This window comes from Rattus norvegicus, chromosome 2, assembly GCF_036323735.1.
Source record: "Rattus norvegicus strain BN/NHsdMcwi chromosome 2, GRCr8, whole genome shotgun sequence".
Taxonomy (NCBI): Eukaryota; Metazoa; Chordata; class Mammalia; order Rodentia; family Muridae; genus Rattus; species Rattus norvegicus.
In genome coordinates this window covers 21,624,324-21,638,934 of record NC_086020.1, presented here as the reverse complement: position 1 = coordinate 21,638,934, position 14,611 = coordinate 21,624,324, and the positions used below count along the sequence as shown (strand labels likewise).

At 40.1% G+C, this 14,611-nt stretch overlaps 1 protein-coding gene across 6 annotated transcripts in view; it reads right to left on the bottom strand.

Moving 5' to 3' along the window:
• Edil3 (EGF like repeats and discoidin domains 3) overlaps positions 1–13,331 on the bottom strand; it is a 514,777-nt gene extending 501,446 nt beyond the window's left edge. For 5 of the 6 annotated variants that reach the window (XM_039103424.2, XM_039103422.2, XM_017591169.3 and 2 more), the window contains exon 1: positions 12,634–13,331. In XM_039103424.2, coding sequence (XP_038959352.1) covers positions 12,634–12,697 — 64 coding nt within the window. In that variant the 5' untranslated portion in view covers positions 12,698–13,331. The remainder of the gene's footprint in view (positions 1–12,633) is intronic. The other variant, NM_001427434.1, reaches the window with a different exon arrangement.
• Positions 13,332–14,611: the final 1,280 nt, after the last annotated feature.

Below are 14,611 nucleotides of genomic sequence, written 5' to 3'. Positions count from 1 at the left end.
GAAACATGATATGTAATATTAACAGCAAGAATCTATACACATGTTTGTACATGCATGTAAATATACATGCATGATAAATTTCAACAAATAGTCTGGTGACATCTTCGAAAAGAAGCACAGTACTCAATATCCATGTCAGGAAAGCACAGGTCATAAAAAGTAACCAACACAGCAAACAACAAACTGAACTTTAAATACAATTACAACGAAATCAAATGTATGAGATACCATTATGGGAAAAGGGCCTATGCTTCACCTCAGGGTTATCTAGAAAGAGGTCACCCCCCCAGAAAAATCAAATAAACAAAAAGCATACTAAAAATTACTGCCAGTTTCAAATTTTAAACAAGGGGTTGGAGATTTAGCTCAGCGGTAGAGCGCTTGCCTAGCAAGCACAAGGCCCTGGGTTCGATCCCGAGCTCCGAAAAAAAAAGAAAAAAAAAAAAGAAAAATGAATCAAATTTTAAACAATGAGTAATAGTATACTACAGTGGTTAAGTAAAAACATCAATTTAATTTTCTGTTGAAGACTGGAAGCTTTGGTATAAATATGTAGGCTAATGAGATGGGTCCCAGTGAAATAACTCACAGGAGGGGAATAATGGACAATGAGGACCAAGTAAAGAAAATTTTGTCCAACTCCAGACTATCAGAGACATAGAAGGAACACTGTGCTTTACAAATATTTGAGGCTTGTAATTTTGAGGATAAAGAAATCTTTCTGTATAACATATAACAAATTCTTTGAAAGGATAGACATTTTCTGTATGAACAATTTAAACAAATGATCTAAAAATGACCAGGAATGAGGGCCACCAATCAGATAAAGCATTTTCTGTAACTACTAAGTGCTGACCTCAAAAGACGTAGAGGCCCATCTTAGCAGCTCAAAAGTGGGTCAGGGAACAACTGCGGAACTCTTACTCCTGCCCGCAGCAGAGCACTAAATTTAGAAGAGATACTCGTGTGGACTTAAAGCATTTCTTTAACTATATTACATTGAAATGATACCTGGATGTAAATCTATCTGCCCTATATTTGATGCTGTTAAACTACCTTGTTTTCAGTGTACAATCTTATCTTGCCATGTAAATAATCCTTTAGATTCCTGTAAGGATTGGAGAAGCTGTTTTGTATAAACAAATAGAACCTCTCTATGGGATACGGCAACTGTTTTAACATGGCGAATCTATAGACGAAGAACTGTGGGAAAGAGAAATAGATAGTTTATCAATTCTCAATTGATAATAAATAATAAATCAATTCTCTTCCAAGAACTATTTACCCTTCCACCCTCTCAACTGTATAATGTTTCTTCCCAGATAAATTTTATATTTGAAGTGCTATTTTCCTGTTTATCGGTGTCATTTCCAGAATATTTTGCTTCCTTCCATGCTAAAAGCCAATGAGTTAAAACTTACGTCATTCTTCTTTTCTTCCAGTGTATATACATTGTGTTTTCCTGATGTCTACCACACCCCCACACACTCTCTTTTTCCCTCGTCTCCAGACCTTTCTGCCATGTCTCATCACACGTTTATTTTGACTTTAATTCCCTCAGAGGTGACTTTTATTATTGTTGACCATGTACTGTTTTGACTCCTTTTTCCACCATTTTGTCTTCTTTCTTCTGATTAGAGCCATGGTTATATCCCAAAATTTGTTGTTAGCAAAATTATGCTCATGTTGTAGTTCCTACATGCCTCTATATTCTTAGTAACTCATTTCTTACTTTTCTGTTCTACTTCTCTCTGGAGCGCAATTCAGCCTCAGCCCTATTCTGACTTCTGGAATGAGGATTTTACAGTCTCTTGTAAACACTTAAGCACCAATTAACTATAGATAGGAACAGAACTTTAAAAATGATTTTATTTATAGTTCAATGATGCAAAAATGATAAAGGTACTTGGGCAACCAAATCAATGGGGAAATTCTTTTTTTTTTTTTTTTGGTTCTTTTTTTCGGAGCTGGGGACCGAACCCAGGGCCTTGCGCTTCCTAGGCAAGCGCTCTACCACTGAGCTAAATCCCCAACCCCAGTGGAGAAATTCTTAAACAGTGTGTTTATCCTTTAGATGACTAAGTGCAAAACCACGTAGGGAACAAAGTATGATTGAATGAAGATTACTGTACTGATCACAAAAGGAGTCAGTGGAAGTATAGAAACTGGAGAGAGAGAGAGAGAGAGAGAGAGAGAGAGAGAGAGAGAGAGAGAGAGAGAGAGAGAACGACCAAAATATTTGAAGTGCCTGCAAGTTGGTGGTTTCATTTAACAGTACTAATTCTACTGACTAGATGTTGCTAGACGTCAACTAAAACACAGTGAAGGCAAACACTGATGCTGGGATTTGAAGGTCTTCAAATTCATTGATGCTCTCTAATAGGGAAAAAGTGACAGTGTGATAAGAAGATTTAAGAGCTACTGCAACATCAGCCAACCTTTTGCCATCTCCTCATTTTAAAAACCGAGGATAAAACAGAATTTATGACTACCTCAAGTACTCTTGTGTGGCAGCTGTGAGCAGTTGGAGTCAGCACAGTAGGTACAAGTTCAGACTCTCCAAGTCTGTGAAATCCAGGACACTGGAACTTTAGAACCTCGGGTTCCTTTCTTTAAAATTAGGTTAAAAATATTCTCTTCTTCCATATTTTCTAAGGCAGAGTCCCATTTAAACTCAAATACTGTACAGTCACACAGAGAAAACAATAAGAAGATACTCTATACATTTATAGTATGACTTCCATTAGCTTTAAATATAGTTCAATTTTATTTAGTTTTAAAATACTTAAAATACTTGGAGTAAATAATAACTCAATTAAACCAAAAAGAAAACGTGTGGTTAGTATGGTTTGGCTTTGTTCTGATAATGCTGGGGAAAGAACTCAGGGCCTTGTCATGCTTCTAACCTTTCCGAGGCTTTAGTTGTTTCGTTAGTGGTGGTGCTAAATAAAAAAATTAAACTGTTCTTGGTATTGTCCACAGAAGCCAGAGGAGTGTCTTGGACACTTGAAACTGGAGTTACAGATTATATAAGCCACTATATGTCTGTGGGAAGTCAGTTTTTGGCTCTCCTGGGAGCATTCGGTGCTGTTAACTACTGAGCTATCAGCCCAGCTCTAGTTTCCTGGGCTTCGTACTGTGTAACCCAGACTGTCCTTGACTTTGTGACCCTGCTGCCTCCTCAACGTATGGAGTATAGACTTGTGCCATGATGTTTAGCCATTAAGTTTCCTTTTTTTAAACTTTTATACAGAAGTAAATGTGGGTGCTACAGATATAGCATGTCACATGCATGTTTTGACTTGTTGAATGTGGCAAAAATAAAAATCATGGTTTTGTAAATATCACTTTGTACTGTGTTATGTAACTGAGATTGCTACAGAAATTATATCCCTCTACATTATGTCTAATAGCACTGGAATCATGCAGAGGACTGGCAGAGTTCTGGAATCCAATCAAAAAATCATGCTAGAATAAAACTGAATGGAAAGATTTTGCAAAAAAAAAAAAAAGAAGAAGAAGAAGAAAAAGAAAAAGAAATCTGTATTTTGAACCACTCCCCAAGTGTTTCTTTTTTTTTTTCTTTTTTTTTTTTTCAGAGCTGGGGACCGAACCCAGGGCCTTGCACTTGCTAGGCAAGCGCTCTACCACTGAGATAAATCCCCAACCCTTCCCCAAGTGTTTCTTTTCTTCCTGCTATCCCCAGTACCATTGCATTATGTACTAACAAACACATCATTACGTCTGTCAGACTAAATAGCATACTTGTTAATTTCTGCACGCGGAATGAGCTGTATCCCACTTTTCTACTTAAAATTTAATTCACTCAACTTTTTAAAACTTATTTTTAAATTGTAGAATTACTTACATTTCAAATAATATTTCCAAGCATAAATTCATCTTCTAAAAATATTTAGATGTTACCTAGTAGTTGGGTAAGATATATGCATTTTTTACAAATAATAACGTGTAGAAGACACCTCCTTGAACACAGTGCACAACTGATTGCCACACGATATCAGTTGGTAGTTAGGAGGGTAGTGTCCAGATTTCCTCTAATTATATTTGAAAATTTTTAAATAAATTATAACAAAATTGCGGGTAAAGAAAAGCATCAAATATTCAAATGAGTCAGACTCAAAGTCTATAAAACTTCATAAATATATATAATTATATTTGTTTCATGTGCTCTCTCATAACTCAAGTCTGTAATCTGCATTCACTCCTTCCTCAGGTTCTTACACATTATTTCTTCTTCTTCCTCTTGTTCTACACTGCCTTCTAACTTAGCCACTGTGCGGCCATGGCAGTTACCTTGGTATCTTTTTTGTTATTCATTTGTCAAATGATCCATCAGCACCAGCGGGGTTGACTTATGAGATTTAGAACTGATAACCCCCACAGTGCACTGTGCAGAATGCATCTGCTAGACTTATTTACCCTGCTTCACATCTCTCTGAGTAAATGACTCTTGCTAACTTGTCTGTTAAGATGCTTATGCCGTTACGGCGCAGCCTTCATATGAAAAGAGGGAAAGCTAAGAACTAAGACTGTGACTGTGAAAAGCACATCTTTGCAGGAAAAGATTCAGACAAAGAACATCAGGACCTGTATAGATTATAAAGGAACCAGCCGTTCAGTAGTGACATTCCTTTGAAATGAAGTTGTATAACAAACATAAGAGGCCATTTACATTCTGTCTGGGATTTAAAAGTATATTTTTATCAGTGTTCTCTTTGCCGGAAGGGTTAAAAAGTACATTCAGAGAAGGAATATTCTAAAACATAGAAACACGTGTAAATGAAAGCAAGTAACATAAGCTTTTAAATTTTCTGACCTGTCTTTGAGATCTGTCTATCTGTTTGTCTGTCTGTCTGTCTGCCTGCCTGCCTGCCTGCCTGCCCGCCCGCCCGCCCATTTGTCTGTCTGTCTGTCTGTCTGTCTGTCTGCCTGCCTGCCCGCCCGCCCATTTGTCTGTCTGTCTGTCTGTCTGTCTGCCTGCCTGCCTGCCTGCCTGCCTGCCTGCCTGCCTGCCTGCCTGCCTGCCTGCCTGCCTGCCTGCCTGCCTATCTATCTATCTATCTATCTATCTATCTATCTATCTATCTATCTATCTATCTATCTATCTATCTACCTATTTATCTATCTATCGATCTACCTATCTATATGAAGTCATTGCTACTTAAATATGCACTTAGAAGGACGGAGTGATAGATGTCTTGGGAGGTAAAAACCCTTGTAGAGGATCGAGGGTCAGTTCCTAGAATGTGTAAAATGGCTCACAATATTCTTGCCTTAGTCTGAAGGTATCTTACACATCTTCCCATCTCTCCATGCACCAAATACACAGAGTTCACATGCATGCATGTAGGAAAAATTAAAATGTGCATAAAATATGAATATGTAAATTTAAATTAATAATAACAAGAGCCAAATGTCCACGTAATTTCTAAAAACAGTGAAGTGGGTACTGTTGTGATGATATCTCCATCTAATTAAAAGACGATTAAGAACCCACTTTGGTGTTTTTGTTACTGTTTCTTTGTTTTATTGTCTCACCTATGCTATACTAAAAATAGATCAGCAGTAAACAAGAATTTGGAAAATAAATATTAAAGCACTTAGATGATGAGCTGGCATAAAACATTCCAAGAAAGTTGGTGTATATAATATATGAGTTAATCTATAAAAATAATATATATTTATAGAATATATTTAATATACAGACAGGAAATAATGTTATTAAAATTAGAGCATCTTGTGTTGGGAAAAGATTATCACATATTTGTGACTGGCAAACATACACAAACTAAAAAAAAATGAAGATTGATTGCAAAAGGGATTGGTCCATTTAGTTTAAAAAATATTCTACAATCCAATATTTCCACTTGCCTGTTCTGGATTTTCTTGCTCACATGTGCGAACTCCATTTTACTACAGCTGACCTCATAATCTCCAGTATGAGTGAAATCTAAACAGTCACTGTGAGCTTAGTCCAGGAAGGGACTTAAAGGATTATTTTTCATTCTAAAAATAAACCACTTTGTCAAATGTGAAGCAGAAACCTTAAGGACTGCAGAGTAGCCTAACCCCATTTACAGACTGCCTCCAACCTAAGCGTGTCATCATGTAACCAGAGATTAAGCCGTGGCCTTCCCACTTATGAATAAGTAAGTAATCAGTCGTCTTGATACACATCTGCTTTAGAAAAGAGGAACAGTAAGAGGAAGTCAGTCCTTCAGTGCAGTAACAATTTCCTTCTCAAGGGCTTTATGTGTAAGAAGCTTCACTGATATCCTTGCGGTTAAATCCTCCCCGCTCACTGATGAACCAGTAATCTCTGGTGGAGAAACCCGACCCTGTCACTATCTCTGTATTAACACATTTAAACAGAATGCAGCAGAATATTTTCTTATAAAATGTGGCCCAGTCATAGCAAGCCACCTTATCTGAATTCGGAGACCAACCCCTTTCCTGTAAAACTAAGCTCTTTTCTATTACCTTCCTTGGATTATTCTAGGGAAAATTTACAAGACATCATTTTCTATAGCAAAGTAAAAAAAAAAAAATACAATTACCAAACAAATAGATTTCTCAGATTTCTACATCCTTCACAACAAAGCAGATATCTGAGCTTATACATGTTCAACAAAATAGTTTCTTATTAATAAATACAAATACTTCAATATTTTTGTATTCCCAAATTGTGAACATGCTGCAATTAGGTCCTATCTAGATTCATGACAGTTAGGATAATAAAGACAACAGAGGCATCAGTTAATATAATAAAGATTCACAGGTGAATGCCTTTATTTTACTCAGTCCCCTTACCACATCACTAAATTTTCTGGGTTTTTTTTTTTCACTGTACAATATGTACAATGTGTCTTACATACACTTTCCCACTTCCTCATAGCAGCGGCATGCTTTATTGCTTAAATTGAGACTGACCTATTGCTTCATATTTCACAGTTTCAGAATGTAGTTTGTATAGAGTCAGTGAATTTGGAAGTCAGGATAAATAGATTTTTAAAATAATAATCTAAATTCCAAATGCGAAGTCTACATCAGGTGGCCAAGAGCTTCTCGTTCTTTCCTTTATGCTTCCTACGCTCCTCTCTGTGTCACCAAGAGAGGAAACCAAGTCAGGTCCAGATTGTTAGGGGTACATGCTCCATTTGTCCAGTAGATAGTTTCAGAAAGAGCATTGTAATCACAGTACAAAATAAAACCCTTGACTTGTTCTTCCGTTGAGATCCTTTTAAATCACGGGGACTGGGAAAGGGGGCGTTATGTTCGCTCATTCCATTTTTCTCCTTCCAAGAGGAAAAATGATAACTTCACAGTGTTTTGTAAATTTACCGTCTTTTAATAATGATGACAGAATGTCAAATTGATTTTATCCTGGATGCTGTTTCCTAGTGATTACCCAACAAAGAAGTGGGAAGGAGAAGAAAAATGTAAAATGGGAGAGACAGAGTGGAAGATTTCCTTTTTAACTTTAAGCAACTTTAACACAGATAGAATGCCACTGAATATAGGCCATTTGGCATGTCAAGGAGCACTTAAAAGCTTGAGAAAACTCATAGCAAGAATATAATGGTGAATCTGAAATACAAACTTAAGGGCTGTATCAACCAAAAAAGGGACAAAAGTTTGATAAAGATAAACTAGGAGTGATTTTTAGTAACTTGTAGAATTGTTCTATGATAGGTATATATCCTGATATATATATGAGTTATTAATATATATACATTAATAATTTCCTGATATGGATAAAGAGAATCTAGGATGCATTTAGTCTCCTTTGACCATATGGTTTTTATTAGTTAGGAACTTGCAAGCTCCACAAAAATATTAATATAGAACAAAGGTAGGCACTCGTATGACCTTACATGCAGTAGGTGTGTTCAGAGATCAAATGTGTAAATAATCTAAATCAGGAAAACTCAATGAATAATTACTTAGACTGAATGTGGAGAAGAAATTTAGGAAGAACGCTAGAAATGCCAGTAATAATTGTTTGACAACTATAAACTGACATTCTATGTTTATTTCCTTGAAAGGCACTAACAGACACCTGGAAGAAGGAATGGGCTCCCCAAAATGTGTGACTCTTACCTGGGGCACCTGTGACTCGAAGTTAAAATTCTACAGTAAAAACTGTCCATCCTGACGATGAACTCCTTCTGTCTTTAGGGACTGATGAGAACTGTCATTAGTTCCGTATGTACTAGGACATATTTGTGTAGATTTGCAGGCTAGACTTTCTTATTTACCTCTTTTGCTTCTTTCAAAGATCTTTAAAATGTCTCCATTGATTATTCTGACACCTGCTGGTGAGGGTGAAGTGGATCCTAGTCTTTTTCCTTCAACAACTGTGGAACCAAAGGTTTTTATACATACTTGTTCAGGAACGATTAAGTGATGATTTCTAGCATCTGCAATAACTATGTAAAACATTTTAATGATTATCCACTTCATATCGGCATTCATTTGATTTTATTCATAAATTAATTTACTTTGATTAGGAAAGCTGTCACTGTCTTTTTATGGACTGTGAGAAAGCAGAACACAAGAAGAAATATGTTGGGCATCTTCCTAAAATCACAGCTAAGAACTCAACTGTAAGAATAGCATGAATGGGTGTGGACCTTTTCAGAAGTGTGCCAAAATTCAAACTATTTAGTTAATAAAAGAAGTAAATTGATTTCTATTATAGAAGTTTTACTACTATTTGCATACTTGTAATATTTCCTATTTTTTCATTTTATCCTATTATTATTATTATTATTATTATTATTATTATTATTATTGAGATTTGAATGTAACCACATGGTTCTCCCCTTCCCCTTTCTCCATCCAACTCTGTGTAACTGTCCACTTACAATTAGCTTCTGGCTTGACTGAGCTCAGAAGCCTTTACTACTTTTTGGGGTAGGCAAGGATTTGATGAAACTGTTATATCATAAATCATACTGAAAGCAATCATGCCTGCAAGTGTGTGCAGTAAACAATACTAGCACCACTTTGCTTGGCTTTAGAAAACCCAAAGGCTTATAAATGTACACAAGTGATCCATACACCATTATTAGCATCCATTCAAAGGATGGATCTCATGAATAAATTACCCAGTTAACAATGCTATCAGAATGGCGGGTAAGGAAATTTAAGAGTTTGGAGTAGTAGCATAGGCACTGAAGTCCATTAAACATGTTCTGTGATGGTAGCCTTGTTCTGGTGGTAACTCTTTCTTCTGAGTATCCTTCCTCTTTTATTAGAACCATGTATCCTTTATTCATGTATATTGCTAAGATTTTGATAAGTAAAAAATTCATAACTTAGATGAGTCAAGTATATTAGAATTATCATTTTACCAGCTAGGTATTAAAACATTTAATGAAAATACAAATGTTTTAGCTTAAAGATTGGCTCAGAAATGTACTACGTTGGACCTTATTTGGGAACTTTGTAAGTTTAAGAAGATGGTATACTCTATTCATTCTACTTTCCCATTTTTATTGTAAATATTCGCCACAATTAATACAAATTTCTATGCAAAATACATTTCACTTTTAAGGGGACGTTTAAGATAGAACGAGAACTTTCTCTGCACCATTGGAGAAGCAGTGCCGTATCATGCAATTGCCTGGCACAGCGCAGACTTTACGCTGGTTTCAAACTCCCACAGCAGGGTACTTTATGTCCACTTGACTATTCCCTCCAATATATTCTTAAATTAATTTAAAATGTTTCACCTTGAATCTGATGTTAGCAGTTATTTCTTAAAGTGGAAAGTTAATGGTCATGCAAATGAGGTAACGATGGCACAAAGGGGCAATAATAAAATCCCCATAGAAACCGGTTATTTTAGCTTAAACTTCACTCTGCAATCACGGAAGCATAGTGGCATCTGGAGTGAGATTCTTTAGGTATTAATTTCTTCTCATGTAGAATTAACTGAGATCTCCATTGATTAAAAGATGGAAATTCAAATGCCAATGATTCATAGCATTTAGGGCACATCTAGACATTTTTAGAGAACGCCGTTTGCTTAAAGACTCCAGGCACTAACTGCGGGCACAGGGACAGATTGCATAAGATGTCACATGTTTGCTGCAACTGTATGCATGTTATTGGATTTTTTTAAAGCAATACACAATGATGAATAATTTAGGAGCTAATAAAATATTCAATCTGACTGATCCATTGGTTTAATTTTAAAATAAAGACAGCTTATAAGTGGACTTACCTATCATTATCAAATTTCCAGGCATGAGTGCCTGCAAATTGGGATCCACACAAAGGAAAACACTAATTTCTCTAAGACATTGGATAAATCAAAGCTATACGATGGGGGAGGGGTAGGAAAAAAAGCAGAGTAAAATTCCATGTTTTAACACTAGCTTCAGTAAGTTTCCCCAAAGTTGAATTGTTTGAACTATCGGGCTCAGTTCTTTCTGCAGAGGTCCGGGAGAAGAAAATGAGAGAGGAACAAGTTTAACAGAAAAAGCTGATGCAAAATGGTCCGTTTCTTTCCCAGAAGCTGCCGCCCTCCATCCACAGGGTGGCTTACAAAGGATCGATCGAAGGTTGGAGGGGGTGGGCTTCCTGAGCGTGGTCTAGAAGAGCGGATTGGAAAGCACAGGCAACATTTCCATGGTCCACTTGACTTGTGGCATAGATGCCTCCGCCTGGGCATCTTTAAGAGCTCAAGGCAGCTGCAATATTTTTTGCCCAGGCTCTAGCAACTACAAGTCTTCTGGCCAGCGCAGTCACTCACTAGATCCTCTAGCTTTCCAGTCACCTTTGTTAAGGGTCACTTAGTGGCAGTTACGGAGTAGGTGCTTGTGAGTGCACCCATGAGCGTGTGTGTGTGTGTGTGTGTGTGTGTGTGTGTGTGTGTGTGTGTGTCCGCGTGCGTCTGCATTTGTGTGTGTGTGTGTGTGTGTGTGTCCGCGCGCGCGCGCTCGTGATCGCGCGTCAGTGTATGTGTATGTTCCTATTTGGGGTGGGAACGGAGGCGGGGATAGGAGGAGAGAGGAGTGCCTGTGGTTCTTACAGTTAGTTCCCTTCCAGCTAAGGCATCCAAGTGCAGAAGGAATCCAGACCAGAAATAAAAGAAACAGGAAATATCAGCTTTGGAAGCCCGGTTCTTTTCCTTAACACTGGAGACTAAGGCAACCCACTCCGAAAACATTTCCATATGCTAACCTTCAGTGGAGTGACTGCCTCTGTGAGGCAACAATCAGAGCAGGTTTGAAAACCAGAAGCGAAAAACAGATCCCACCCCTCACACCTACAACCATGGAAAAAGTCACATCCTAGGGAGCTGAGAAGACCTGAACTACCCACCACTTCTAGTCCCAAAGCGATGGTATCTGGCTAAAACTCAGGTTTCTGGAGGACAGTCCCCGAACAGCCCATCCTCTGAAGCACATACATAGGTGGTGAATATGTGTAGTGTAGAGTATCCATGAAATGCCTACTCTAATCTCAAATGGATTCGAGTCAACACATTTTTTATTCCAAATACTTCTAGAGCCACAGCGTGACAAAACCTTGTGGCTTATTCAGCTCTCTACTCACTGCTGCTGTCTGTTGAGGATTCTAGTACATTTCTCTCAGAAGGGCCTTCTGAATTCATAAACGCAGAGAGGGTACAGACACCCAATATCTTGAAACCCCTTCTCTTCCTGGCTCCAATTCAGTACCTGCTGGTATGCAGACAAAGGTTTCCGACCAGGTTTTATATTGACAAAGCCTAATCTCTCAGAGGATCTGAAAGTCACCTAAACAACTCAGCAAGAGACTCACTGTAATCCTATATATTTTTTTAATGTTTTGTTTTGTATGCTTGATTTTTTTTTTTTTTTTATTTACATGCAAACCCTGAAAGGCTCAGGTAGAGCAGCCGGAACAACTTTTTGGCTCCTGGGCCAGGGGCGCATGAAGGTTGGTTTGCATATCACAGCCATCTATTACCAAGAGTTATGGTCTTACCCAGAGGGAGTGCACAATAATGCTCAGGCCCCCTGGGGTTAGAGACGGGGAGGGTTGTTTGAGCTGTTGTAATTGAAGTCACGCGCCCAAGGGGAGGGTTGGGAGAAAGCTAACGACTTAGAAGACCTCTCTCTCTTTCTCATTGGCAGCACAAACTCTCAATATCGGGTCCAGGTTGACAGACCCCTTAGCCCCCGCCCTGCACCAAAGCCTGCATCCAGCTTACCGCCCGGTGGTTATCTAGGTTGTTCTGACACCAATTAGATGGTGGCCCGGCCCGGTACACTTAGCTCTGTCGGGTCTCTATTACAGCCCTGTCCACTGTCATCGGCCAACAACATTTATGTTCGCGCAGGGAATCAGTGGCAAAAAATAAAGCCTAGGAACACAACCCCTTCAAACCCCTCAACCGTCTTATTTTCTAGATCGCACCCTCTTCCCAGGCTCAGCCTGGGGCACTCCACTCGGACTTTGCTAGCACTTTGGCTGGGTATCCAGGGAGCATCGCCTCCTCCGTAGCGCTCCTCACGCCGGGCACGCACTGAGGACCCACTGTGGCCCCTTGAGCGGCATTTCCAAAGCTGCTCCCCGCCCGTCCCTCATCCAGGGACCCCTGCCCAGCCACCTCACCTTTGACGAACTGGGGCACACCGAGGAGTCCAACCAAAAGCCAGGCTGCTACCAAGTGCTTCATGATCCTTCTCCCGGACGTGACCCGGGTTGGTCCGGGGTCGTAGCGGAGGGCACTGTAGGCTAGGTGTCCCTGCAGGACAGCAGTAAACCCCGCCCTGTCAGAGATTCAAGAGGACGTCTTCCTCCTGCAGCGCTTCCTCAAACAAATTCTTGGGAAGGGCGATAAAGAGTGATGGCCCTAGAGAAAGGGTGACTCCCCCCCTCACCCCAGCTTCGCTTGCGCTGGGATGCGCGGAGGTGGGTGCGCTTGAGATAGGCTGGGGCTGCAAGTGGGTCTTAGCAGAGGCACAGCGGGCGGAGCGCCGGCTCCCTGGGTTCCTGGCTCCCCGATTTTCGTGCGCGCACCGCAGGCGAAGCGGCCAGCAGCGACTATGGCTCACGCTGCTGCCGCCGCGGCTGCGGGGCTTCTGACTTGGAGAACAATGAAGCGTGAGCTGGAGGGGAGCGAGCCTGAGGCCAAGAGCGCACTGTGTACAAACAGTGGCGGCGCGCGTGTGAGACTGAGCCTAGCAGGCTGGCTTTGGGCTCCCCCGGCACCCGCCCCCCTGTCCTCCCTCTTCTTATTATTGCCTTCCCCAATTTCCTCTCTCTCTCTCTCTCTCTCTCTCTCTCTCTCTCTCTCTCTCTCTCTCTCTCTCTCTCTCTCTTTCTCTCTCTCTCTCTCTCCCTCCCCTCCCCTCCCCTCCCCTCCCCTCCCCTCCCCTTTCCCCTCTCCCCCAGCTTTGGAAGGTGGCTCCTTCTGCTGGAAGAGAAAGGGAGCCAGCAGCAGCCACACCCTGCCTGATACCTGCCGCTGTCTGCTAAGTTCCAGACCCTCTGCACCTCTGATAGGAACTCTAAGGTTAGGGGAATACGATAGATGTTTGAAAGTGTTGATTCCCGGCTTGGTTTTATAGCTAAGTATACAAGAGTCCAATGAACTTCGGGACTGCAGGAAAATAAGTTAAGGGATTTTACAAAGTGGCTACAGGAGTCTCAAGCTTGGTGAGATCCAACACTGCTAAGTCTTCCGATTTCTCAGGAATCACGATTTAGTCAGGAGTCACACTCTAAACAGGCAAGACAGGCTGCTGCTCTGTTGTTCTGTCTGCAAATCAGTTTGCTCAGGACTGAAGAGGAAGACTGTGGGCTCATCTGCTCCCAGTGAGGAAAGGGCAAAAGCAAGTAGGAGGCATGTAAGCAGGACATCTGTTTCACATGAGAGAAGTCTTAGAAAAACAGAGGAAAAAGCAGATTCTTGACACATCACTCAGGTGGATCAAATTTCGCTGCTCCTCACCAAAACTAAAATAAATCGGCTTATTTTGCACTGAAAGTGATTGAACTGAAAATACAACCCCTGGCTTACCATTGTGCTTTCTCCTGTTTTTCAGTTAGCATGATTGCTTACTGTAGATTCAATTCCTGTGGTAGCAAGTACCAAAATGAAACAGGGTTCTCTGCCATCCCCAAGTCTCCGTTAGGAGGGGAGATAGGAGCACACAAACACATTCATAGAGAAACTGAAGCAATGAAGAAAATAGTCCCTCTTGGGGTTAGATGCTGAAAGGGGACAACCATGAAACTTCCCCTTCATTTCTTCAAGTCCTTGGAACCTCATCTTGTACCAGCTTTCTGGTGTTTGGAGTGAAATCAAGGGTGGGAGGAGATGGAAAACAATTGGAAAATAAAACCAAATGAAGGATAGGGAGAGGTAATGTGTAATATGGGCAAAACGCCAACCACAAAAACCATGTTTCTCATGCTGAGTGAAAGGGTGGCGATACATGTTTAAAAAAATTGTCTTGCCAAGGAAAAGAAGAGTCACTTTCTTGTTGAACTTTGATGCTTAAACCCAGCCCTGTTGGATCAGAATAGTACGGTTTAGAGTTGTAATCAATTACAACGTTGCTTCCTTTTTTAAAATGTTTATTTA